General features: G+C 39.6%; 2 protein-coding genes across 31 annotated transcripts in view; one reads left to right on the forward strand and one right to left on the reverse strand.

Annotated features, from left to right (window-relative positions):
• Positions 1-623: 623 nt before the first annotated feature.
• CHCHD7 (coiled-coil-helix-coiled-coil-helix domain containing 7) lies at positions 624-26,767 on the reverse strand. 2 transcript variants are annotated; one of them, XM_083451489.1, is made up of 6 exons: positions 24,584-26,767; positions 23,980-24,101; positions 10,254-10,307; positions 3,445-3,536; positions 2,041-2,139; positions 624-996 (listed from the first exon to the last, which is right to left on the reverse strand). In XM_083451489.1, the coding sequence occupies exons 4-6, from the start codon at positions 3,496-3,498 to the stop codon at positions 892-894; spliced, it is 258 nt and encodes an 85-aa protein (XP_083307615.1). In that variant the 5' UTR covers positions 3,499-3,536; positions 10,254-10,307; positions 23,980-24,101; positions 24,584-26,767; the 3' UTR covers positions 624-891. The 2 variants fall into 2 exon arrangements, with proteins under 2 accessions (XP_083307615.1, XP_083307614.1); XM_083451488.1 differs by lacking the exons at positions 10,254-10,307; positions 23,980-24,101; positions 24,584-26,767 and adding an exon at positions 8,195-8,348.
• PLAG1 (PLAG1 zinc finger) overlaps positions 8,530-27,439 on the forward strand; it is a 37,602-nt gene continuing 18,692 nt past the window's right edge. For 5 of the 29 annotated variants that reach the window (XM_083451191.1, XM_083451187.1, XM_083451198.1 and 2 more), the window contains exon 1: positions 8,536-8,752. The gene's annotated coding sequence lies outside the window, so the exon portion shown is untranslated. The other 24 variants (XM_083451201.1, XM_083451202.1, XM_083451204.1 and 21 more) reach the window with 18 other exon arrangements.

Raw genomic sequence — 27,439 nt, forward strand, 5'->3', positions numbered from 1 at the left:
GCTTCAGTTGAGATTCCTGCACTGAAGGAATTGGGGTTCCTTCCTACTCCACAATTCTATGATTCTATGAACTCAATAGGAAACATGCTAAAGATGCATCACAATTTGCAAACTGATGACAGTTTGAGATATGCTGAATCGTACCTCAACTTCTACACAATTCCAGAATTGTGATGTACTAATTGGTGGGAAATAGTGTTGGTTTATAGGAAGTTCTGTGATAGTTTATCAGAAGACTCAGTTGCTATACTACTGAATTATTTGAATCAATCTTTGGGTGAAAGGAGATACTGAAGTTGTAACTAGATCTGTTACTGTGGTGAGAATATAGTATTGAAATGAAGAATAGCATAACACCAATTAAGTGTTTCATTTTTCAGGATGTGCAATATTGATAGAATTGCAAAACTGATTTACTATAGACAAATTAGAGAATCCCCCAATTATGTAAAGCAAATCTAACTAAAAGTGGTGCTCCTTCTTTCAGAACAATATTCACTCTTTCTCCTAATATGGTATAACCTAGGGTTTTTCTTTCAAATTAAATTCTTATTTGCCACTGTTTGTAATCTTATGAGATTCAACTTTTTGCTTTTTAATAGCATAAAAAATAAAAACCATAGTTTCATTATTAAAAAGGCTGATTTATTACTAAACGTTTCTCTTACATGCCATGTAAGTTACTTTCCGATAGTCATCAAGGCTTCAGGTTTCTGCATTCGTTTCAATAAAAACCAGCTTATAGAGGCAATAGCCTAAATTATTATTCAGAAGGGTATTGTACAGAGGTGTTTAAGAAGGTGGCAACAATAGCCACCTAGTCTAAAGGTGTTTTTCAGCATTCTTTCCAGAATGCCTTGCTTGCAACAACACCACTGTAACACTGCACAATCAGTACGGTATTCTTCCAATTGATGCCAGGATCTTTTCTCTCTCTTCTGCCGTAGGCATATCTGGTTTGATTCCATCTTTTCTTCTCTGCATCACGATCCCATTCTAGAAATACAGAGAATCAGTGTGGCAGTGAATTAAATTATCTTCATTATTAGCAAAATATTTAGATAACTGGAAGTCTAGCTGTCTTCAAAGTTGATATATTGGCAACTTTCTCCTACTTGTTTCACTGGGTTACAAGAATTATGCTGCAATACAAAGGTACAAGGGGACAACCTACCAAAACCAGTTTGCACATAAAATGCAATGTATTTGCTAATTTAAAAGCAGCATTTTCTCTGCTAAAAATATTCCGCTTAATTAGAGTCTAAAGTTGGAGAAGTCATGTTAACTCAAAATAGTCGTGAACTTCCTGCATAGCTATGCCCATTAAGATGGCAAAGACTGATTCAAAGCGAAGCAGGTTAAAGGAGAATGATATCAGATATCTAAAGTGAAATTCAATCAAGTGAACTGTTAATGATCCACACTAGCAACGATCGAGCAGTTTGGAAATGGAACGTGGTCCTGAAATGATTTCTTGTACAAATCTGAACTGGACTGTTTGCACTTCCTAGAACTGCCTGGAGAGCACTGTGCCTTAACTTTCCCTCTTTAGCCATACATGGGCATTTAGTTTACTACCAAGGAAGAGCTAGAGATGTGCTAGCAGCTTTAGCAAGGATGTCAGCTTGAGGAGCTACTACCTGGGCAAAGATGGAAATAGTGTTGTTGCTGTAATGAATAACAGCATCCGGCTAGCTCTACTTTGTGAGTCCACTGTCTCACATGAAGTCAATGCTATCTAGTTTTGATCTATTTCTCAAGTTGGCTGCAAAAGCATATGCTCCTGCAGGCCTAGGGTAAGGCAACTCTTGTACTCTTATTGGGACTGGGGTCTGCATCTAAATTCTAGAAATTGGATTGTGTGAGTATCACCATCATAATTGTGTTTAAAATATCTTGCCTCGTTAAAATTGCCAGCTTTTCCAGGATCAATGGCTAATTAAAGTGCTAAACCCATTTCCATGATCTTGCAAGTTCAGATATAAAAAATACCATGGATAACCACAAACATTCTGATTACAGTGAGATTAGCCTACTTACCCAAAACTTTTTGCAGCTCTTGTATTTTAAAAAGTACAGGGTGCATGCATCTCTATTGTAGTTATTCTTATCCATACATTTGCTAGAGGCATCTGCTTCCTTGAATATGAAACAAGATACACTTAAAAAGCCAATAGGGGACAAATATTAACTTCCCACATGTTTTAAATGCCACACATACTGGTTGAAATGCTGCTGAACAACAAAGCTGAAATTCTGTATGTTCGAACTAAGTGGTACTCATTTTGCTTCCTCAGAAGATTGGTTCAAAACTGCAATCCTAAGCATATTTAGAAGAAAGCAAGTCATGCTACACTGAGTACCTAAGAGAGAAATGCCCATTAGGATTACCCTGAAATTGAGAAGCTTATGAAGAAAGGACTCTCAACTGCTTTGCAGTTTTAAGTTCAAATAGATTGGTGCTCAGCCATCTAGATGAAGGTCATTAACAGCAGTCAGGATGCCTCTAAGTTACTTCCCAAATGGAAAAAACCCCAACAATCTGTGCCAAGAAATACATTTCAACTAATGTGCAAATGCAAGAGTGATGGTTGTTTAAAAAAAACAAAAAACCACCAAAACTTATTAACCCAGGGGATCATCCAATCTGCCTACCAGGCACACAAGAAATCAAATCATTCTGTATTTCAGACCATATAATACTAAAAATGCCTTAAACTAACGGATTATATAATTTAATGGGGTCCTATCCCTCACATTAAAGTTTGTAGAAAACAACTGTACAAAACAAAGAAATAAGTACAGATTGTGGGGTAGGAGAAAAATGGCTCTGTTTCACTCATTTGCAATGAATGATGAAGGATCACTATGTTCCTTCCTAGGACTAATAGGTGTTTGGGGTGTGGTTTTTTAAGGACCACAGATGTGATTATCTTTCTTTCTCCCTTTGACTTGTCTCAAAAATGTACAATTAGGACATATGTACTTGTTAAATACAATAAATCCTATTCTCTGGTGAACTATTTAATGATTCACTGTTGTCAGATGAAATCAGTACCTCAAACTACAAGACAGAAAAATATCAAGACTGTGTGGCTTGAACAAAAAAAAAATCTTGATTCTTTACGTATGTATCCTTTGTTCTCCAGCTGGCTGGTATTTTTGATAACAAATTTTAAATACCTTATTAATGAAAAGCAAAATATTTATAGTGACAAACAATTCTGTACTAGTTTGTACTTAAGAAGGCATCCTGGTGTACATTTGCATTTTTGACAGATGGCAACAAATTGGTTCTATTTATGGAACTTTACAAGAATACAAAAACTATTCCAATGTTTTAAAATGCCTAATAGTGTATAGCCAACTGAAATAACTTTCAAGCTTCAAACTACATAATAATACTAACAAAAAGAATCTGTTTACTACAATTCACATTCTTACCACAAGGCAGGGATTTATGTCATGATCTCGAAGACGTTGCAGTTTTCTAGGCATAAAGATATTGGTTTGTGGTGGTACTTTAAAGATAACACCTAGAAGAAAGGAGGAGGTTTTAAAAAGCAAAACTGGCTTTCTCTTAATTAGGATTTAAGGCATTTTCCAAGGAGCGGTGCATATTATCAGCAGTACTTTTTTGCAGGTGGGGGGAAGCACATAGGTTCTCACCCCAAAATTTAACATTTGAATATTATCTTCATATACCACCACCAAAACTATAGATTTAATCCAGAGATCAAATTTCCAAAAGCCATCCTATGTGTTAATGCAGACCAATGCTAGCAGCTAAATGGGTTGCTAAGGTGAGCAGGAAAATACAAGTTCCAGCCAAGTCACCTCTATGTAGAGTCATGAGGGTACTCTCAAACTGGGGCGAAATCCCATTTTTCCATGGTTTGAAACTGAAAAATTAGAAAGCAGAACTGAATAGCCCATTATTAATTATTTTGTCTTTCAGTAAGTTGAATTAATGTTTTAAATCAATGTTTTAAATTACTGTTCCACAGCCAATTCATACTTCTGCAAATCTCTTATAATTTAACAACAGTAAGGCTAGAGATTAAAGTGCTGCTCCTGGCTCAATGCAGATATGTTATCACAGGTTTTGTGCTAACCATGGCTTGCACTTACAAATGTACAATAGGAAATCCACTATTTTTACTTTATTGTTAGAATTTATAGGATTAAGATTCATAACCATAGTTTAAAGCTGTCAGTCTGCTTTCATTTTCCATCTGCTTAGCATTCATAAATTCATTCCAATCGTCAAGGTCTAACAGCTTTCTGAGATGGAGCAACAACTATAACTGTGCTAGAACTGTGGTTTGTTAAGTTAACCAGCTTAAAGCCATGGTCTGAACGATATCCTTACTTGGTGGCCCCTTGCAGCTGGTATGTGACCCAACACAAGTTTTTACAAACCATGTCTTTATGAAAATTATGACTGTGATGCTGTACTGAATGAGCAATACTTTTAGGACTTATGTAAGTAAAGTGCTTTCAAATTCTTAAAAAATGTAATCAGGGAGAGTGCAAACCATATCCCTCACGCAATATGGTGGCAAGATTTTGATATAACAGAAGATTCATTCCTCTTACTTCTCATAGATTTCACATTTCTCTTTACTGCATTCAATGGAAAACCAGTGAAATTTGAAAATGTAGTGCAGCAACATCAGGTGAGTTATAGGCTCCTCACCCCTGCCCCAAACATATTACTAACGTAAGACCGAACTATTATTTGAAGAGAATGTAGATATTTGTAATTAGAAACATATAGGCTTCAGTTTGGCTAGAAATGATTCCTCAAAGTAGAGCTGGAAGAATACTTCAAATAAGAAAAATGTTGGTCTCTCAGGGCGAGAGGCTGGGAGGAGAAAGCAAAGATCCTAGACAACAGCTGGGAGGCGCTTCTGTGAGTGGTAAGAGCTAAGAATTACTTTGAAGAGAGGACTCTGTATTTTATTTGTGCTATTTGTATCTTTTGTAGCTGCTATTTTTTTGTATTATGGAAAATATTTAATAGAAATCATGTTTTAGAAAAAAGGAAAAATACTTCAGATTCTAGGTGCCAGCAGCATATTTTACAATACATCATCACTTCAGATTTTCCCATCATTATCACAGCATCATCTAAAAATCCATGACTCAGTATGCTTTATGAGAGAACTAAATACACTTTCATAAAACACTCTGAACAGCACTTTTAAAAACCTGCTTACTTTTATAATCTTACCAGAAATAATATTGGCAAGATACTACTAACATCTGCAAGGCATCCAAGAAACAGTACGGTCGCAGAGAGAATTTAGATTTAATTTTTTGGCCAGTATGACTAGACCAAGTCACACATCCAAGGAGGCTTGTATTCTGATGAGTACAATTCCAAACTTTTGGTTAAAATACATACATTGTTCACCAGCTAATCTGAATATTTGTTAAATTTGTAAACCACTTTCTCATCAATGGTGCTCTCTAACCCTGGTTGACCTTCTAAGCTTTGGTTTCATTTTTTAAAAGCATGCAAGTCTAGATATATGGGAACAAATCTACCTTCTTACAATTCCTTAAGCATTTTAATTTAAATTCTTAACACAGCCATTCATACTAATGTGCTGACAACATATATTTGTTCTTACATTTGTTCTACACCTCAGGTCTTTTTTGTTTTGAAACGCCTAAATATTTTTTGCTTCTCTCGGGTGGCAGTCATTAACTATAATTATTAGTAGAGTATTATCAGTAAAGATGAAAGCTTTGGAACCCACAAGGCTTTTTTTTTCGTGCAGTCATCACAAAAGATTAAACAGCTTCCTCAACTGGATAACCTTGTCTATGGAGGCTAAACACTACATATAGTCCTATCCCTCTTGGCACACTTTAGGAATGAGGAGTGGATCCTCTACTATACCAGCTCCCTAAAGTAGTCATTCAGCAAGTTCCTCTTTTCAGCAAAAACATCTGCCAACCACACCTCTAAATTGAAAACTGCATCCCTCAAAAGGCAGCTCTTAAACTAGCACTTGAAATCCAGTTTCAAATCCCAATAAATTGCAGTTTTCCCACAGAAGGGGCAAGGTACATGACCCTGCCCTTATTTGGATGAAAGGCCTAAACCATAGTTCAGTGCTATGGAAACAGACCTTGATGAGCCTCAGACTTGTATCTCACCCAGTTCAGAAGAATTTGCTTTCATTTTCAATTGTTGTGCATTGTTATATCCATACAAAGAACTGAAGCTAGTTTTAACTGTGTTCTATCCAAATCCAAACAAGCCAGGATTGTAAAGCCTCAATTTGAAGTTAAAATGAATCCCAGTGTATCCCAGTGCACACTGACAAATCTTGGTTAGTTTATGACAGGAAGCAAATGCTTTTGATCTCTTCCTTGTGGCTGCAATGGAGAAGAGAACAGATAGGAGTGTGCTTAAGTCCAAAGCTGGCAAAGGCTCATTCCTGGAGTGTGAAACTCTAGTTTATCATTGCATTGAAATGATGCTATCTGTCTAGTTCTCTCTCACAAGGAACTTTTTCAACTGTTGGATAACAGTCCCAAGTTAGATTACAATGAAGGTGTCTGTCTCTCATACGGATGGGGGAAAGCCTAAAAATAATGTGCTAAGTACAAAACCATGTCAATTAAAAAACACAACTCAATGTGGTTTTGACAGGTTTGTCTTATATAGAAGGTTGGAGAAAAGAACTTGCCACACTTTAACACCAATAGATTGTTTCCTGAAAGTGAAAGGCCACACACAACCCAAGGTACCGATAGCTTAAGTAGCCTAGATGTTCATCTAGAACAGTGGTTCCCAATTTTTTGGGGATACCACCCTCTTGATTCTTAACCTCATTCACAGTGCCCTCTACCCTACAAAAAAATTGTTCAGAATAGAATTTTTCACAACCCACTAAGAAGAAGAATTAACACGATAAAATCCAAGACACTAACAATTATAACATTTATTCATAATTTGGGTTGCTGTTGTTGCACTATAATAACCCCTCTGGACAACAATAATACAGTAGCATTGGAGAAACATCACAGAATAAAGCGATCACTAATGCACTATTACCGGGACGTGGGTGGAGCTGTGGGTTAAACCACAGAGCCTAGGGCTTGCCTATCAGAAGGTCCCAGCTCCTGTCAACCTAGCAGTTTGAAAGCACATCAAAGTGCAAATAGATAAATAGGTACCGCTCTGGTGGGAAGGTACACGGCCTTTGCATGAGCTGCTCTGGTTTCACCAGAAGCGGCTTAGTCATGCTGGTCCCGACCCGGAAGCTGTACGCCGGCTCCCTCGGCCAACAAATTGAGGTCCGCTACTGGACCTAATGGTCAGGGGTCCCTTTACCTTTACCTTAATGCACAGAAGACTGCCAATCTGGAGGATCCCCCCCTCCAGTCTAACATACTGTCCCTTTCCAACCAAGTGATTTCAGGGAGGCCCAGCAAAGCTGCTTTCCCTACCATTTACTGAAACAGTAAAACTCAAGGCAGTCTCTACAGATGCCAGAGTTGGAATAGAAAAGAGTCGATGCAACATAAGAATGGTGCAAAAAGAAAAATGAATGAATGAATGAATGAAGGGGCGGGGGAGCCAAACCGCTTTAGATTTGACGTCGAAGCCCCCCACCCTTATCTCTTTAGTTCCTGTCTCACCCGGCGGATGGGCTGGAGGGTGTGGATGCTGCAGCGCCCAACCCACCCCGAGCCCTGGAGCAGCAGCTAGCTATAAGGGATGGGAGCTACAACACGCCGCGTGTCTCTTACACACCCATACTCCGCGCACCCACTTCAGCTGCCATGTCGGGAGCCACCGAGGGCAAAAAGGAGAAGGAAGCGCTTCCTGGCCCAGCCACAGAAAGGGCAGCGATGGGCGGAGCAGTCTCAGGAGGCGCACCTGGGCGCACCCACGGGCGCCTTGCACGGGCCTGCAGCCGCCGCCGCGGCCCGCCCTCCACGAGCCTCTAGCCTAGCGACAGCTCTCGGGGGTTGCTCCGTGTGGAGCCGCGGGGCCTGACGCCGCCGCGCTCCGTTCCCAACTCGCACGCCCGGCAACGAAGCCAGGCGCCGGAGGGAGCGGGCGGGAGTTTGGCGCTGCCCTTTAGAGCGGGCGGGAGGTTGGCGCTGCCACGGCGAGGCCGGACCGGGCGCCCGGCGACCAGGCGGCTCCTCGGGAGGAGACACTCACCTCACCCGCCGTGAGGGAAACCGACTCGCGGGCTCGGGACTCGCTTCCAATTCGAAAGACGTCAGCGGCTTGGGCAGCCACCTTATAAGCGGCGCAGCCTACCCCGTTACTGCCCCGCAGCCCTGCCGAAACTGACAGGCCCGGCGCCCAATCGCTCTCGCTGAGGCGCTCTGAAAGACAGCTCCGAGCCCGCCGCCGCCGGGCCAATCCGCGCGCGGTTCCTCCTCTCCCTTCCCGGAGCGGCGTCCCGTCCTACCAACGGGACGAGCCGCTAGCCCCGAAGTGGCCGCCTCCAGGGTGCGGCCAAAGGGCTGAGTGACAGGGGGAGGTGTCCAACCCGCGGCGCGTGTGGGCGGCTGGCGGTGTGGGCGCGGCGTGTGCGGCAGGCTGAGCTGCACCGCAGCGCATACACTACAATGGCTGCTGGAAAGAGGGGAAAGCAAACAATTTCCAGGCCCGCCGCGTCCAGCCCGAAATATGGGGAAAAAATTACAGAAAAATCGGAGAACCCTGTAAAAGGCGGGAAGAGGGCGCTGAGGGGATGCTGAGGCTCCCGCGGTGAGTCTGCTGCGGGTTTGGGGGTCAGGAGCCGGGGTTCAGCAGGGAAATATTAGGGTTATTTAAATTCTGAAGGGGGAGGAGGAGGAGAAGGGGGGAGAGCGGAGCGGCAGCGATGAGGGAAAGTTTGTGCGGCTCCATCTCCTTCCCCTGCACTCCTGGGCTGCGTCGCGCTTCTCGCGGGGTCCCCAGGAGCAGCCCCTCGAAAGAAAGCCTCGCTTTCCTCAGCTTTCGGACTTAGAGTTTCTCCTCTCCTCCGCCCCCCCCAACTCCTTCAGTGAGGTTTTCACTGAGAGGATCGCACCCCCCCCTCCTTCTTCCCCCTCGTTTCTTGTTATACAAACGGGGAGGCGGTTTTGCAGAAACTTTTTTGAGAAGCCCCCAGCCCCCCCAGCCCGCTTTCCTCGCTCAGAGTCTCTCTCTTCTCTATCTCTCCCCCCCCCCCCCCCGAGCTCCGGAGCTTGTGCTTTGAATATAGTGACAGCAGCAGTAGCAGCAGCAGCAGCAGCGAGGAGGGAGCGGAAGACATTAAGAGCCCGCGGTGCCCAAAAAATGAGAGAAAATTAATATAAATTCAGCCGTAGCACCAAAGCGGCCACATTTTGCGCAGAAATGTCGCGGGCGGGTTGCACTCTCGGGACGGGGCGGCGGGGACCCCGCGGCCAAAGCTTTAGGGGGCTCCCGAGTCGCTTTGGGGCGTGCAGCGCCCTTCTCCTCCCGCTTTTTATTGGACAAAAGTTTTTTTCTCTCCTTTCCCCCCCACCCCACCCCATCAAGAGACTAGATTGCCTCCCGCCTGACTTGGACCGGTCGCGGAGGCTTTTCTTTCCCTTCTTGCGTGGGTACGAGAGAGGAGTTTGGGGAAGGCGTTTGGAGAGTGGGTAGTATTGGGGAGGTGGGGGGGGGTTCCTCTAACTGGAAGCAGGAGAGATCTGGAGAGAGAGCAGGGACAGCTTGTTGTCAGTATCATAAACAACCAAAATGGAGGGAGAACCGAGGCATATAACAAAATAAAAAATAGCCCCAAAAAATCCTAAAAAATGCCCCAAATCGTCTCCGTCCCCCGATTTCTCCCCTAAGAGATCAGGTTGAACCCCGCGTCCCCTCACGTCGGGGTTTCAGCTCTCAGAGAGCAAGGAGTTAAAACTGATGCCTATTTTTGTTGTTGATGACTGCTTTGGAAAGGCAAAAGCTCTTTTACAGCTCGTTCCCGACAATGCGAGAACGTGAAAATCCCCTTTCTCCCTTGAATGGTGGTGGGAGGTGGGAATGCACGAGCTGCACAACTTTGGGGCAACGAGGAGCGATTGCACAGGAGATAAATGCTGCATTTGCCAACTTTGTACCTTCGTTTTCGTGCCCTTTGTTTGTTTGTGGGGGGGCACATGTGGGGGGAAAGGGGGGAGGTGGCGCGAAATGTAATACCTATGCATTGCTTTTCTCCCGACCCAATTATGATATGTAATGCAAAAAGAGCAAATATTTCCGATTTATGGAGTACCTTTTCGTTGCCTAAGGATCCCGGTGTTTGTGTCCACTGTCTGTGAAGTGCTTTCTGTTAGAGTAGTATGGATTGGAAGCAACGTGCCGTAGAGAAAAAAAAGAAAAATATACATAGTGAGACCACACTTTTGGAGGAGAACCGGGGCTTACTTTAGCATGCTTTTTCACCTATTTTGTATTCCGGGGAAGAATGTATTCTGCAATTTTCTCATGTTTATTAAAAAATGATGCCTCAACTTGCATCACATAGAACTAAACGCGAAAGTGCTGCTGATGTTGGTTTCCACGTGGGATCAGGGACAGAGCATGGTATCTTAAAGAGACAGCTCCTCTTTTCTTCTAGCTATGCTCACCTATGCAGAAGTTCTGGCTAAAGTTGGCTTGGATTTGTTAAAGTGTAAAGTCATAAATCAAACTCTGAAGGCAAGCCAGTGGCTACTTATCCTGGTGGATTGCATTAAATCCAAGGGGGCTGTTGAGGTGTAAACAGTGATTGGCTTACCCCTTTTGTAGGAGAAATTGGTGGATATTGTTTGGACCTAGCATTTATTATCTGTGATGCAACTCAAGATTTTGGTATGGTGGCTGATTTTTAATTCCATTGTTGTGTCTTGGATTCAGAATGGTGTGTTTAGAGATAGCCTAAATTATAATAATGTTCTGCTAGTTTTCAAGTCGCTGGAAGAACACAAGACATATAGTGGACTTTATGGTATAATTTTAAAGCCATTTTGCAGACATTGACAACTTGTTTGGATATCTTCTGTTTCATTCCATTGATTTAAAATACAAACCTGTTCATATTTCAAACCTGCAAGTAGTGTTCAAAGGATCTGAATTTCAAACCTGCAATGTTCAAGGGGTTAGAATACATGCAGTGTTCTAAATTGCGCTATTACAGATTTGTGTAATGTCTCTAGATTTGGTTTTATTGAAATACATTCTAATTTTAGGTTAAATCTTACATAGTTGTGCTTTTATTATTTGTTGGACAGTAAATTTTTGTTAATTGAAACAGATTCCAAGAAAGCATCTATGATAGATGTTGCTGTATCTTTGACTTATAAATGTGTGACTTCCATGATAAGAAATGTTATCTATAAAGACTTGGCTTAAATGTTTAAAATGCTGCTGAGTAGTAGAATGGTATTTCGGAAATCTATTGTCTCAGATCTTGTGTTTCTTATGCACAATTACATTTTCATTTCAAGTGATTTGCTCTTTCACTGTCTTGATTTAAATCTAAATTAAACTCTTGCTAGCACATATTCTGCTCAAAGAGATGGACCAAATCTTGAGAGAAACTCCATCAGTTATACTTTCTTTTGTTCTTTATATACCAAATCAATTTTCTGCTCAATGTGTAACCTGTTTCTATTCACTTTTATATAAGTCTCACTGTGTTGAGGGGCTTGATTCTCCAGTGTACATAAGATTTCATCATTTGTTATCATAGATGTCTTGTACCTTTATTGCATTATGTAGTGGACTATTGTCCTGGATAATCCTGTGGCTTCAGGTGAAAGCACCTTGTTTTCCAGTGTCACAGTCCCCAAAATTAAACTGTGTCATTTATTCTTAGAGAATGGATTTATACAAATTGTGTGGTAATAATAATGTGTCTGTGGGAGGGGGTTATTGGTTTGTTTTTATTGTATTTTGTGTTCTCATTTTGTATTTTTATGTTGTGAATCACCTGTGATCTTTGGGTGAAGGGCAGTATACAGGTTTAATAAATAATAATAATAATCAGCTCATAAGGGGAACATTGATCTGTTAACATGGAGTTGTATACACATTTATTTTTTATTGAAAACAACTCTATTTTTGGCATAAACGTTATCATTTAAATCAAAATAGAAAATATCTGAAAGCAAACTTGGCAAATGGCTGATGCATGCCATATGGTTTAAGAATGTCACATGAATTACTAGTGTTTGTAGATCATTTTCATCTACCAGTTAAGATACTAGGTTCATAAGTGCACCTAGCATAATAAGCAGAAATTTAGCTTGTAGTCAGTTCTTATCCTAAATACATTTGATACAGCATGCATGTTTTTATCACAGGCATTAACCATAACAATAAGTTTGTGGCATGAATTGTTAAGCTCAGAAGTCAGAACACATGAAGTCTGGTGGCTTTTCCTAATCTAAATTTTAAAGCTATTTTGTAGATATACAGAAGTACAAAACTTGCATTTGGATCTTTAGATGTATATACAGATCTGCTGTACAATTATTAAATATCATGGTAAAAGCATTGTGGAAGAAATACATTTTTCTGAAAGCACAAATTACAATTTTGCTTTCTTCCTCTGTCATGAAAGTTCTCCATCATATGCAAATTTAATGCCTTTAAGTTTGAATACTCATTCCAGTAATACATTTAACAGTAAGGAGCCTGATAAAAGTAACTGTTAGTAGAAAAATAGCCTGAAACATTGAATTTATGGATGCTGATAAAGCTGTATTTATCTTTGAGAACTATTTTGTTAAAACTATGGAGCACTTGCATATAATTTTAGTTGATTGGTTAAAACAATGTTGTATGAAATTAGTTGAATTTCTTATAATTCATATAATGTAGATCCATTATTATATACTATAGATTCTGCAGACAGATTCCAAGGTGTCTTGAGTGAATCTTATTGGCCAAACTACTTTGTGACACTACTTGTCTTAAGCAAAACCTTTGAAGTCTAAAGTAGTTTTTGAGCTTTTCACTGTAAGTTTTAAATGTTGGTGCATATAAATATAATTGTAATTAATTGTTATCTTCTTATTAAGCATTTTTTTTGTCAAAATGGTGACTCACCACCACAATTTTACTCTGTAATACATATATTTGAAGTTGCTCACTTCAGTGCATTCAGCTGATTTATTCATGTTGAGAGTTTGCTATGGAGTTGGAGTACTCTTAGAAAAGCACCTTGTAGTGGTAAAATCCTCTGCCACTAATAGTGACAATTTAATAATTTTATGCACTTAATGATATACCATAAAAGCATACTGAAACATTACTTTGATTATAAGAAACTTATATTTTGAGGTATAGTCTTCAAACCCCCTTTTGTGGTTCACTATACTGTAGTGCTAAAAGGAAAATCTGAATATATGCTGATGGTATGCTTCTGAAAGCAAATATCTGCAGATACCATTCATTTGTTTTAGTAGAAAGATTTAATAGCTGTCCAAATGAGCTGTTGACCATCTTTAACCAATTTCTAACTATTTAGAAAGCCTTTCAGAACAATGTAAAATAATTCCAATATGTGAACAACGTAATATTTTGTACTGATCTGACATACAATATGTGTTTGAAATCTAACACATGATGGATGGTGGCTGCATTAAACAAGTAAAACATTTCAGTAATAGATAATATATTAGGAAGAAAACATATATATAATTGTAGTTCAGTTCTTGATTTGGAAATGTCGTGGATTTGTGACTAGAATCAGTAGACTGAATATGTTGCTTCTTTATTGGAAATTTTAGTATTTTTTTTTGCTATTGCAAAGATTTTATTTGCTATTGCATAAGTAGCAATTAGAATATTCTGTGCACTGTCTTACCCAGCACTAAGTCAGCCTTTAAAATATTAATGTTTGTTTTTATACATAATTGTTTGATTGGTATCTTATCTACTGGCTACCTATCTTTGCATATATATTTTTCAGTATGTCTTAGGACTTGGAAAAAATAACTTTTGGAATCTCATACCTAAGAATTTGGTTTCCAAAAAGTGTTTATATCAGTTGAAAGTGCCATGTTCTTTGATCAGAACAATTGTTAGAATTCATATACTCTATGGATTGTGCTTTAATTTGCTTCAAAATTGTTATCAAAGTTAATGTGAGTGCTGGGATTTTTTTATATGTAAGCTGAATTCAACAAGTAGGAAAGATGATGCAGTCATATTAACATTAGTTAGTTTATAAAAACAGGGTTTTTTTACCTATCTCAGTATGTTTAAATATATATTCTCTGAACTTGCTGTATTAAAGAATGTACATAGTAGCAGAATGTTTCATATGTATGCATATCTCTTGCCAGATCTATATCCCATTAAATGTTAAAATGTGTGAGTATAGTAATAACTGGTATAATTTCCAAGAAGAAAATGAAGCAGGTTATTTGCAAGACAGCATAATTTCTTAATTCAGCTCTTTTTAAATTGAATGTGTTCTAAGACTAAGCTATAATATTCAAAATGGAATTCATACATCTTGCATTAAATAAATGAAGTATTAAGAACTTAACAAGAAAACAAAAAGAGAATTAAGAAAAATATACTTTTAAAGAAAAATTAGGAAATTCAGCATGGGGAGAAAGTGTCTGCCAATAAGCTGTTATAATCTTATTTGCACTTGTTGAGCCAAAAGTGTCGCTTTGTGGAGAATATCCCTAGAAATCAGATTAGAAAGTGTTTAATGGGAATTAGTTATCAGCTTTTTTATGGACAAATACTACTTTTATAAAAGCTAAGATCTGATTCATATGTTGACAAGGTGAACTGGATTCATTAATTTTTAACATATCTTTAATCTAGAATACTGTGATAATGTCCCTCCCACAATAACATCAAACTCAAAATTACTATGGTTACATTGAATTTCTGCAATTTAAGCAGTTTTTAAGCATGGATCTCTGATTTTAATTACAAAAGCAAGTAGCTACTATGTTAATTTTGCGAAGTGCTGGTCAAGTAACTAATAAAGTACTGTGTTACAAAATGTATTTTTCCATTTGACAAGTGCAATAGGGATACTCCAAGCTTATTTAAATATGTTCTTGAATAGTTGTTTCTTTCTTCAATGTGTTTCCTTAATGAGAGATGGCTGCAATGTTCTGCAATTACATTTTGAGAAGTGAAAGAAACTTGTTTTGTTATGTTAGCGTATGAGATATATATTATATGTTATAAAGTTATATGTATTGTATGATAGCATATAACGTATCCTGAATATACTATGCTACTGTTATCATAAGGCTCTTAAAGATATTTTAGTTACGTACTGGTGATCAAGATTTGTTCAGCCAAGAGAACCTCATTCATATGTGTTTGTGTGTGTAGATAGATAGAAAATCATACAAAACATTTTTGTTCTAAAAGAGTAGGAATATTTTTATACTTAATATTAAATGTCAGTTAACTTTACAACTGGTAAATCATGTTCTAAATATTATTTGGAGTGTAAATAATTGTTTAAAATATTCTTTGGGTATTAAATAGTTGTATATATTTTGATACTAAAAGTTTTCTTTAAAATGCTGACATTTTTGATTGAGGTTACACAGCAAATCATTTAGTATTCTTAACTAGCACAAAACTATTATTTGCATGTTCAGAATAGATTAGTCATAGTAACAGTAACATTACTAAGTACAAACAATTTTAAAAACTTTCTGGAACTAAACTTTTCTGTCAAGTCAAACAGATATTGTTAAAGCTGATTGTGCTTGTTGGAAGAGAGTGTAGTTGATGCAGGTTTAATCGCTTTCCTCTAGGGGACTTTTAAGAAACTATGAACCATGCATCTAAAGAGCAGATGCAGCATTGCATGCTTATTGAAAATGCCAGTTCAGTTGGATCGTGTATTTTTTTCAGTGTCAACATTAGAAATATGTATAGACTGAAGTATAAGAACTTTCCCATAAACAGATAGAAAATGCATTTTAATCCATTGAGAGAGGATACTGTTGTTGTTTGAGCAAGCAAGCAAGCAAACAAGCAACTTTAATAGTAATTAGATACATATAGCTTGATAGTTGCCTTTTAATGTTATCATTAATAAAAACTGTGATTTTATAGCATGCTCTGATCCTGAGACTTGGAGTGGAGAAGAAATATTTTTAATTCTCAAACCTACAGAAGGCTAAATGATTTTCCACAGTTACTCAAGGAGTCTGTGGCTGGGCTGATTGCTACTAAAGTCCAGATCCATTACCAAGTAAAGATTAGTTTGAAACAAGAAAATAAATTACTTTAATAAAAAGGTCAACTGTATCCAATATGCTTACTGATTTGTTTCAGTAACCTAATTTTGTTTAAACACCTAACCACCCTAGCTCCTGATAACCGTCATTGCTTTCTTGATTGAGACCATCTGCCAAATAGCAACGCTTGCCAGAGAACTACCAAGCAGAGGTGGCAGTGGTGAATATTGGACCCATGGAGATATAAGCGGCACTTCCATAAAACAGTGAGTTGCAGTGGTGGGGTACTGCAGCAGAGGCAACCCCAAATGGTATGACACCAAAGCAAGGGTTCTGCTTTAGGAAGGTGCAAGGGCACTATTCTTTTGGTTTTAGTGGCTGCATGTGCCCATTTGAAGGATTCCTGAGTTGGAATACAAATCTTCTGAGTGTTGGGATAGGACCTACACCTATGACCAGGTGAAAGCTTGGTAATGGAATCCTTCAGCTAGGGTGGAGGATTCAACTGGGATCTGTTTACAGTATGAGTGCTGGGTGGCTTGAGAGTATGTGTGGCGGTTGTGGAAACAGAATGGGATAGGAATAGGTTTGATGCATTGACTGCTAGGTGGTGGTAGTAAGTGATTGATGAAAAGTTGGCTTGTATAGATATTCTTGGGGATTATGGGCTGGTAGTGGTTGGATGAGATTGTGTTGAGTGTTTTTATGTTGGTACGGTAATCCTGTATGTGTTTAACTGGATACTGAGAATTAATATTGTAAGGGTGGATGGAGCAGAGTTATGATAGTTTTCTGGGATGTGCCTGGGGAGGTCAGTAGGCTTTCCTTGATTCTATTGGTTACAGGCAGAAGAAGTTATGACACTGGAGAGCAGACATACCATTTGCAGAAAAAGGGACACAGCCATGTACAGACTGTGTCCCTTTCTGATCTTTCCCTTATCTCTTGTCTGCTAGTAGCTTGGTTGTTGGGCCTTCTGCTCCGACAATGAAGCTGTTTAACACCAGTTCAGTTCGCAATAACACCATACTCACGAGGGAGCCATTCTGGGATGCGTTTCTGAGACATGTGGGCTAGATACCAAGAAACTGTGTTCACCTATGTACTTTCTACAGCATAAGCTGAATCAGATAAACACACATGTGCGAGTTGGAGTTGTTATAGTCCATATAATTCATTTATCTGGCTAATAAACCTCCCTGATCTGGAATGGGCTTTGAGAGCCTACTATTTGGCCATCAGGAAAGACTGGGAGTGTTGCTTGTGTACCCCTAACCCTTCTGGACTGAGTTTGCTAAGGTGGTGTTGAAGAACTGTTATTCTGAGGACTAAACATCCATGCTGGCTTTATAACCTCCATGACTGTCTGTTTGTCATTGGCAAACAGAGATGATCACACCCTCAATCTTGTGTTTGATTCAGGGCAGGTGGGAGTGAGAGTCTGGAAATGGAGAAAGGTGTCCTGATAACCCCATTGTTATGGTCAGACCATTTCTTGGTAAGCTTTGATCTTATATTACCAGTTCCCCCTTCAACGATGGGAACCCCATTAAGATGGTGCAACTAGAGGTACCTCAGCCCAATGAGTCCCCAAATGCATGGTTTTTATCTACCATGAACTGTGCATTCAGTATTGTAAAGCCAATTTTGTAGAACTCCCTTCTAGTTGAGATCGAACAGGTGCCCTATTCTTTTTCACAATTATATTGATTGGATGGTCTATAAATATTTGTTACAATCCAGTGAATTCAGTCCCAAATTCCATTGGAATTGGTTTATTTTGGTGCACAATAACTCCGTTTTGCAATATGATCACTTACATTTTATAGGTCATAAAAACCAACTAAATCATTGTGCAGGTGAAATGGTTTCCACAAGTGCAACGGTACTTCTCACTCTCCTCCCCCTACAACACCCTCTAATCTGCTCCAGAGGGCTGAGGGAACCCCACAGAGCAGATCTGGGAGGTATTTGGATGAAAGGGAAGGGAACTGTCATTGCACTAACAGAAGTTGTTTCATTTTTGCAGTGATTTAGTTGGGTTGAAGCCATGAATTGGAATCCAGTTGGTGCCCCTCCCTTTCACTTGATGATGAAAGAGTCCCTGTTTTGCCTGATGAAAGATTGTCTACAATAGTACACGGTCTTAGGGCAAATAATTTTGATGTGTTCATTATGATCAAAGAAATGTGTATAATTTTGACTGGTATTGTGTAATAAATGAATAAAGTGAGTTTTCCAAGGCTTGAAGTCCTGCAAAGTCATGAAGCTTGTTTAAGTTAACTTAGGCAAGTTTTTCCTCTCAACCTGTGTCAAATGTTTCTGTTGAGGATAAATGAATTTGGGGCCCAGCATCCTGAAATTAAGTGACAAATCTGAATTGGGTTGACATTCCCACTTATCAAGAAGCTCATTACAGAGCATTTTTATTGTTAGATTATTCAGCTATGCCACACTATTCCAAGTGCTTTCTAACTTGTATGCTTTTTAATCAAGGACAGTGATAACATCATGTATGCATACAAAAACCTGAAATCCTAGATGTCTTTCAGCAGGAATGGGACTTGCGTTTAAGAAAATAGTTCAACATTCACCACCAGATTCACTAAATAAACTGAAACCTGCTACTTCAACAGAAACAAATGTTTTTATCCAAGTTTCATCAAACACATGCCTCAGTAAGAATTTAAAGGAATCTGGTACTTATAGCCCTTCTAAAAGTATACATGTGTCTATGCATTTGTAGAAATACACTGTAATTTTGTACTATTCTAAGTGTTAGATAAGAGAGTGATCAAATATCCATGCAACCTTTTCCGTGTGGTTACCTGCTCAGATGTTTCCATCTTCAATTACTAGATTTTAATGCCAGAACTAATGTTAGTTGAATAGTGAGCCTGTTCACAGAAAAGGTATACATGCTAATTCTGACTAGTGTGAGATATTATTTTTAATGTTTTTATTTTATTAGTATACAGCCCTTCATCTGAAGAACACATGGTGGTTCATAACATAAAAATACAAAATGACAACAATACATAATTTTAAAAACCCAATAACTCTGCCTTCCACAAACACATTTAATCAGCCAAAGGACTGGTTATAGAGAAACATTTTTGCCCGGTGTCCAAAGAAATGTATTGAAGGTGCCAGGTTCTCTGGGAAGAGCATTCCACAAATGGGATGCCATCACAGAAAAGGCCTGTTCACGTGTTGCCACTCTCCAGACCTTGCGTGGAGGAGGCTCATGAAGAAGGGCATCAGAGGATGATCTCAGGGTCCATGCCAGTTCATATGGGGAGAGGGTGGTCTTTGAGGTATTGCAGTCCTGATCCATTTAAGGCTTTACAGTGGTACCTCTGGATGCAAATGGGATCCGTTCCGGAGCCCCGTTCACATCCAGAAGCAGACGCAACCCGCGGGTCGCGATTTGCCGCTTCTGCGCATGCGTGTGATATTTTGACTGTCTGCACGAGCGGCAAAACCCAGAAGTAACACACTCTGTTACTTCCAGGTCGCCGCAGCGTGCAGCCTGAAAATACTTAGCCTGAAACTACTTCAGCCCGAGGTGACTGTATAGGTAAAAACCAGCACTTTGAAATGGGCTGGGAAACCAACTGGCAGCCAGTGCAGTTGGGCCAGGATTGTTGTAACATGCTCAAACCTTCTTACCCTGGTGAACAACCTAGCCACCAAATTCTGCCCCAGCTGAAATTCCCAATTCACCTACAAAGGCAGCCCATTGTAATCTAACCTAGAGTTTACCAGAGCATAGACAACAGAAGTTTGGCCATTCCTGTCCAAATAGAGGTGCACTGGGCCACTAGCTGAAACTGATGGAAGGCACTCCATGCCACTAAGACCACCTGAGCCTCAAGTGACAGCGGTGTGTCCACTGCTTCCATCTGGTCTAGGGAACCACCCACTAACATTGCCTTGGTCTTATCTAGATTGAGCTTCAGTGAATTGGCTCTCACCCAGTCCCTTATCAAGGCAGTCCAGCACATCCACAGTCACACCTTCAGATGTAAAGGAGAAGTAAAGCTGTGTGTCATCAGCAAATTGCTGACAATGTACTCCAAACTTCTGGATAATCCTACTCAGTGGTTTTCAGTAGCTTAAGGGTGGGGATTGAATCCTGATGAAATCCACATTGAAAGTTTCATGGGGCCGAAGAGCATCATCCAGAGTGCAAATGGTTGCACTGACTGTTCCAAGCCCCTTGTCCACATTCTCAAGCCTTACAGATGAACTCTCCTGAGTTACAGACTTGGTTATAAAACTTACAGAATATTTCATAGCTCTGTCTCTGAATTTGCCAAGCACTGTGAATTTGCCAAGTGCTACTGAGATTATATGGTTCAAATAAGATAGTTGATTGGAGTTTTGCAGAGCAGCTGAAGTCCAGCTTAAGTTTTACCATTTGATCACCATCCTGTCTTACACATACAAAATATACAGGAATTTAATTTGTGCTTCATAGTTTGTTGATGGACCAATTCAAGTCAGATAATGTTTGCCATTGACATCTCAATAATGGAATAAACTAGCTCACAGAATGTTCAGATGGTTCTATTAGTTTGCAATCTGATAATATTTAAATATTTTGTGGGCTAGTATCTGACTGGGTTGGTACTTGATTACAAAAGTCTGTGATTAACATAACTTGCAAAATAGTGTCTGCCAACTAAGCATATGCTCAGACTTCTAAAACAGCTGCCAAGACAGTTGCCTATTTTGTTGCTTTGATAAGCTTGTACCATTTAAGCAAAATGCACACTTGGAACTTGCTGGTATGAATAGCAAGTGCTAAAAGCACCTCCATGCCCTGTCTTTTACAGATGTGAGTGCTGCAAGGGCATGAGGCTGCACCTTCTCCACAGTGATGCCCACGTAGTGGAACACTTTGCCAGCTAAGGTATACCTGTCCTCATCTCTGTTAGATTTCTCTTGGTGGGCTAAATTTTTATTGAGAGTGCTTACTGATGTCTGAAAACTGCTATGTATCCTTGATTTTGTATGGAATCTTGCCTAGTTCTGTTTATTTTTAAATCTCTCTTTTTTTTAAAGATGGCTTTATTTTTATTTATGACTGTGTACCACTTTGCTGTATTTTTAGAGGCTACAACAAATGTGGGCATGTTAACAAAAGCCAAGTTTTTTCTTATTGCTTACAGTTCACCACTTACCTTGAAAAGTAACAACAATGGGATGGGGGTGGGGAGTGGTGAAATGTAGATTTATTCTTTGACTAGTGATGTTTATAAATCTCTAGATTTATAACATCTTACAGAAGTATCTACTGTAGATACTGTAGTTAGCTAAATAAACAAATTATAGTCAACTTATTTATGGCAATACTTTGTGCATTACTTCCCATAATTGCTTCTTTGGGGGGGGGGTGTCAACATCTGATGCTTGCCATGCTTTGTGCCTGGATAGCTGCTGGTTGTCATCCTCCCTAGTGTTGTTCTCTAATATTTATTTCTTATTTAAAGCATCTTTAAAACCAGATATTCAGCCAAAAGAGCTTACAGATCAATAAAAAAATCAGGCTTACAGTCTTAAAAATGTAGCACAGAAGGGGGATGAGAGAGAGGGTAAAAAAAGCAAACCGAAGGATGCCTTCATCTTAAGAGTTCCCCCTCCCCACAAAAAAACTTAAATTAAAACCCAACCTGGCTGGGATGGAAGCAGTTCCAGAAAAGGAGGAGCTGAAATGATCTGAGATCTCAGGATTGCTTATGGAATGGTAAGTGGTGTTGCTTCCCATGTGTAAGTTTTGAGAAATAGGGGATATAAGAATAAGTCATACTTAAAATAGACCTGTTGAAATGAATGGATTTAAGTTCATCATAACTTTAGTTGTTTTCAATAGCTCTACTCCGACTGTGACTTAGTCTGATAATACCAATAGTGATTAAATAGAAGAATGTAAGAGACCTGAGGCATATCAGATCCAACATCCTGTTCTTGTAGTGGTCAATGAGATGCCAAGGGCAGCCTGCAAGCATGACCTGAGTGCAGTAGGACTCACCACATAAGCTCCCTACCAACAGGTATTCAGGGCATGTTTCCTCTGCCTCTGGAGGCAGTATATAGCCATCAGGGCTAGTAGCTGTTGATACTCCATGAATTTGCTTAATATTTAAAAGACATCACTGCATCTTGTGCGCTGTGTGAAGAAGTGCATGCATTGTTTCATCTGTCCAGAATCTTCTAACATTCACCTTCATTGGATGGCCTTAGATACTATGAAAGAGAGGGTATTTCTCCCTGTCCGCTTTCTCCACATCATACATAAATATGTATACTTCTATTATGTCCCCATTTACTCACCTTTATACCTTTTGTTAGTAGTTCTAGATCCTTGATCATTTTGATTACTCCTATCTGTAACCTTTCCAACTCTACAATATCTATTTTGAGGTGAACTGTATATAGTATTCCAAGTGTAGTTGTACCATAGACTGTGATATTAGCAGTCCCTTTCCTAATTATCTCCAAGGTGGAATTCACCCTTTTTCATAACTACTGAACACTGGTTTGGCAACTTCATTCCAAAGTCTCATTCCTGATCAGTTGCCACCAATTCAGATGTCATTAGCATATATAAGTTAGGAATTTTGTATCACCTTACACTTAAACTGAATTGCACTTGCCATTTCAATTCCCATTCTTCCAGATTGGAGAGAACATTTTGGAGCTCCTAGCAGTTTCTTGCTTTAATTAAACCATTAAAGGATGCCTTCTGAGACACTAGCTGCATGCCACCCAATGTTTTTAAAAGTAGGAACTGTTAGTTAAGTTCAGTCCTAAGTTTGGATGTTATTGGCATGAATTTCTAAACTTTTAAGATTTCTTTGCCACTTCCCTAGCAATAGTATAACTTGTGAGGATTATATAATTAAAATTACAAGTTGAATGAAATACCACTTTTGACAATTCTCCTGGCCCTGTTATTGAGTCTTCTGAAAGAAAAGCACTGCAGTTTTCTGTATTATCTGTGGTACTCCTTTTTAGATTATTAGCACACATGTACATTTTAGGAGTTCTTAAAATCTAACTCCCACAAGCTTCTTTCAATAAACTTATACCACATTATTTTAGTGTGGTATTGTGCTTGTGTGAAAAAGTGAGAGCCCGGGGTATATAGGATAGCAGCTGCCATAATTTTAGTTGATTTTCAGCCTCTGGATTAGTTCATTAGGTTACTTTGACCTGCAGATCTAGTCTGCTCACAGATCAAGGGAAAATGTGGATGCATAAATACTGAGCTGTATGTAAGCACAATATGAGACTGTAGGAAAGTGTAGTACTTACGTAGTATGGAATTAAGGTAAAGGACCCCTGGATGGTTAAGTCCAGACAAAAGCAACTATGGGGTATGGCGCTCATCAGGTGTCATATCTATTTCCATGCTTGAGTGAATGTATAAGCACCATGGCTCTTTCCTGAAACTGAAGGCTATACCATCCTAGCATAACTGATTCTGAACTATGGATGCAAATATTAAGTAAGCATCAGTATCTTTTTAAAATGTATTTGAACTTGCATTCTGCAGGGCATATATAAAACATCAGGGGTAAAATAAAATCACATACCTTTCTACTAATTGCAAATTATTTGACAGTTGTGACGACACATCCATAGAAAATATGGGCTTGATACCATATTCACTTTTATGTGCACCAGTTTTTAAAATAGAGCTGTACAATTCCCCTGCAAATTAAACGCATTGTGGGTTTTTTGAGAGGAAGCCTATTGAATGGAACAGCTTACCTGCCAAAACTCATCCATCAAAAGGAATTTCACACTAAACCACTATATTTGTCATTTGGTTGGCCAACTAAAAGCACAGCTGGAGATCACATTATATTGTCCAGTTACTTTATGCTGAAGCTCTGTGGGGACAGTAAGCAGTCAGAAAGATTATTTGGGATCATGAAGATGTAATAGTATCTAATGGTATAAAACTTTTAAGTGTGGTGCTGGTTCAGTCATTTGACTTTATATTCCATCTCATGTAAAAGGATCTTGGTTTTCTGTATAGGAATTGGTCTGAAGTATTGACCCAGGGTATGCCTGATCTGAGTTAGTAATCACAGAGACTGGTGGCAGTGACAAGTGGAGATTTCTGCTCTGTGCTAAAACAAAGAGACAAGAGTTTGCATTCTAAATCAGAGGAAATTATTTCACACACAGTGGTAAAGCCAGGGAAATTAAGATAGCTATGCCATGAGGGTGAGTGCTCCCTATGACATTTGACACCTTTCCCCATTATTGATTTATAACTAGCCTCTGATGCTATTGACCACCATTCTCTTTTTTCACCCACCCACCTGAGTACTATTTATTTCTGTACTTCTTTTCTGTTATCACTTACCCCTCTGCTTTCCGTTGCGGTCATCCAGGGTTCTGTTTTCAGCAATTTGCCTTCTTCAGGGTCAGTTTTTCAATTCTTTAAGTGGGTTTCCCTCTTCTGATCCAACGACCAGCTACATGTAGACCGGTGGTAGCGGTGTCCTCTGAGAGTCTTCATGAGGTTTGCATGTGCAGAGTAGGGCAAAGTGAGCATGTGAGCTCTGGAAGAAAGAAGCAGGGAACATGCAAATACCTGAGATGGCCCAAAGCATGGAGGAGTGTGACACTTTGCAAAGAATATGACTTTGCAAGTAACAGATGCCCTGCTCTGAAGTCTGTATGAAGAGTTCTCCCATGGAAATTGAATGAACTGTGCCACCTCTACCCATGAACTCCACTCACATTATGACTCAGCATCCTGAGTACTTAAGTGCACTGTACCTACCTTGCCCCAAAAGTGTCACCTGTGGATATGTGCTTACTTGCTACATACACTCTTCATCAGGTCCCCTTCTATAAGGTCTCCTTGCTGGACCCTGACATGCAAATAACAATGCTGCTTCCTCTATGATTCTCATAACTGGCCCCCTTCTAGCCGCGCTCTTTTAGCCATACAGCAACTTGGGGGAGCATCTGGGTGCACAAATTGTTATGTTCACTGCAAAAAGGGCAGGACTCCCTCCACCCACCAGTGGGCAAGCATATTGCCACTACCAGTTGCAGACCCCAAAGAACCCAGTGTCACAGTAGACCTGCCCAAATTCCTAGCCCCAAGGAAATTTGCCTGCTTCTTCAGTAACCAAACCCATCTAAAACTTAGACACTCCCCCTTTACTCACAACACCTTAAGAAAGGAGGTGGCATGGGCATAGCAAGAAGTCCAGAACTGGCACGACCAAATACTTATTTAGAATGAGGTATATATAGCATGCTCATTGTTGCAATGTACTAGTTGATGTTAGAATTCTTTTAACCTATGGCATATTATCCCAGCATTACAGGCACTGACTAATACGAGTACTCAGAATGTGTTTTTCTACAGAGATTGACGTTTAAAAGTGGTTAATATTTGGCCCATAGGGACACCGATCTGCACACAGATGTCCCACATGTACCAGACCTTTTCCTACAGTTCCTAAGCAGGTTTCTCACATGTTAACTTCCTATATTTCCTAACACTAGATTGTTAAGGTAATTTTTATCTGTGATCAGCTATGCTGAAACTTTATAGCTGGCAAGCTAACTAAATAGGCTTTGAAGCACCTAACAATCATTCTTATCAATCAATCAGTTATATTTCTCAAACCAGTTTATTACTTTTGCTTATACATCTTAATTTACAACATTGCATTCCTTTAAGTTCAGTTACATTTTAAATACAGGCAGTGACCTGTGCAGGGGTTATGTTCCGAGGTACTGCACGTTTACGTGAAATTGTGTATAGTCAGAACACCCATTTAAAAAGCCTGCAAACTCCCCATGTTACCCCTTTTTGTGATTTTTGGGTCACTTTGAGTTTGGCATGATGTGTTCATCCGCAGTCACACACATATTCGACATTCCTAAAATGGTCACTGCCTGTATAGTCAGAACACATCACATTCAATGACAGGTGGCATTGCCAAAGTCTTTTCTGGATATCCACCCCCTTGGTATTTATTCTTTATTTTTTTTGCCAAGTATGGAAAGCTGAATGCACACAAATTAAAAGTGTGTAAGTTGTGAGCTTTAGCGTACATGTTGTTGCATTTTTGTGGTCAATTACCAGGTCTCCATTAGGTACAAAAAAGATAAAGTGGCAGTGCTATTTGCAAAAGAAAGCAGGGGGCTTTTCAGTGGAAATGTAAAAATTAAAATAGAAGATGTCTGCTGAATCTTTATTGGCAGAGCATTCTAGAACTGTGTCAGTGCAATTTTTTATTGCTGTCAGGTGAGCTTTACCAACTTTGGGAGATGACTAACAATGCTCTTGCAGATGAACTCAGTGATTGAGCTGAAATATAAGGTACCCTGGATCTCTCAAGTTGTTCAGGGCTTTGCGAATCAATGAACATGACGTAGTAGTAAATGGGTAGCTAGTGAAAATGTTTTAACAGTGGTGTCACGGTGTCGGCCATGCACCCCTATCTGTATGGGCTTCCAAATCAGGAACTTCCAAAGCCCCATACAGAATGCATTACAGTAATCCAACCTTTAGGTTGTTGTTGTTTAGTTGTTTAGTCGTGTCCAACTCTTCATGACCCCATGGACCAGAGCACTCCAGGCACTCCTGTCTTCCACTGCCTCCCACAGTTTGGTCAAACTCATGTTCGTAGTTTTAGGTTACCAAAACATATAACGGCAGTGGCTGCCGAGACCACATAACACCGGTCCTGAAAGATCTAAATTGGCTCCCAGTACGTTTCTGATCACAATTCAAAGTGTTGGTGCTGACTTTTAAAGCCCTGAATGGCCTCAGCCCAGTATACCTGAAGGAGCATCTCCACCCCCATCGTTCAGCCCGGACACTAAGGTCCAGCACCGAGGGCCTTCTGGGTGTTCCCTCACTGCGAAGTTATAGGGAACCAGGCAGAGGGCCTTCTTGGTAGTAGCACTCGCCCTGTGGAATGCCCTCCCACTAGATGTCAAGGAAATAAACAACTATCTGACTTTTAAAAGACATCTGAAGGCAACCCTGTTTAGGGAAGTTTTTAATGTCTGATGTTTTATTGTATTTTAAATATTTTGTTGGAAGCTGCCCAGAGTAGCTGGGGAAACCCAGCCAGATGGGAGGGGTATAAGTAATAAATTATTAAGTTATCACTGTGCAAGAAAAGCTGTAGCTGATGAACCAGACAGAACTGGTAAAAGGCATTTACCTGGAAAGTGTAAAGTTTCC

The sequence above is a fragment of the Podarcis tiliguerta genome, assembly GCF_965153285.1.
Source record: "Podarcis tiliguerta genome assembly, chromosome: 7".
Taxonomy (NCBI): Eukaryota; Metazoa; Chordata; class Lepidosauria; order Squamata; family Lacertidae; genus Podarcis; species Podarcis tiliguerta.

Bases quoted from the DNA above. Each gene is read 5' to 3' on its own strand.
- CHCHD7 (XM_083451489.1), bottom strand. From the start codon at position 3,498: ATGCCTAGAAAACTGCAACGTCTTCGAGATCATGACATAAATCCCTGC. The intron at 2,140-3,444 runs GTAAGAATGTGA...TTCATATTCAAG, and splicing joins ACATAAATCCCTGCCTTGTG to GAAGCAGATGCCTCTAGCAA. The intron at 997-2,040 runs GTAAGTAGGCTA...CTGTATTTCTAG, and splicing joins AGAGCTGCAAAAAGTTTTGG to AATGGGATCGTGATGCAGAG.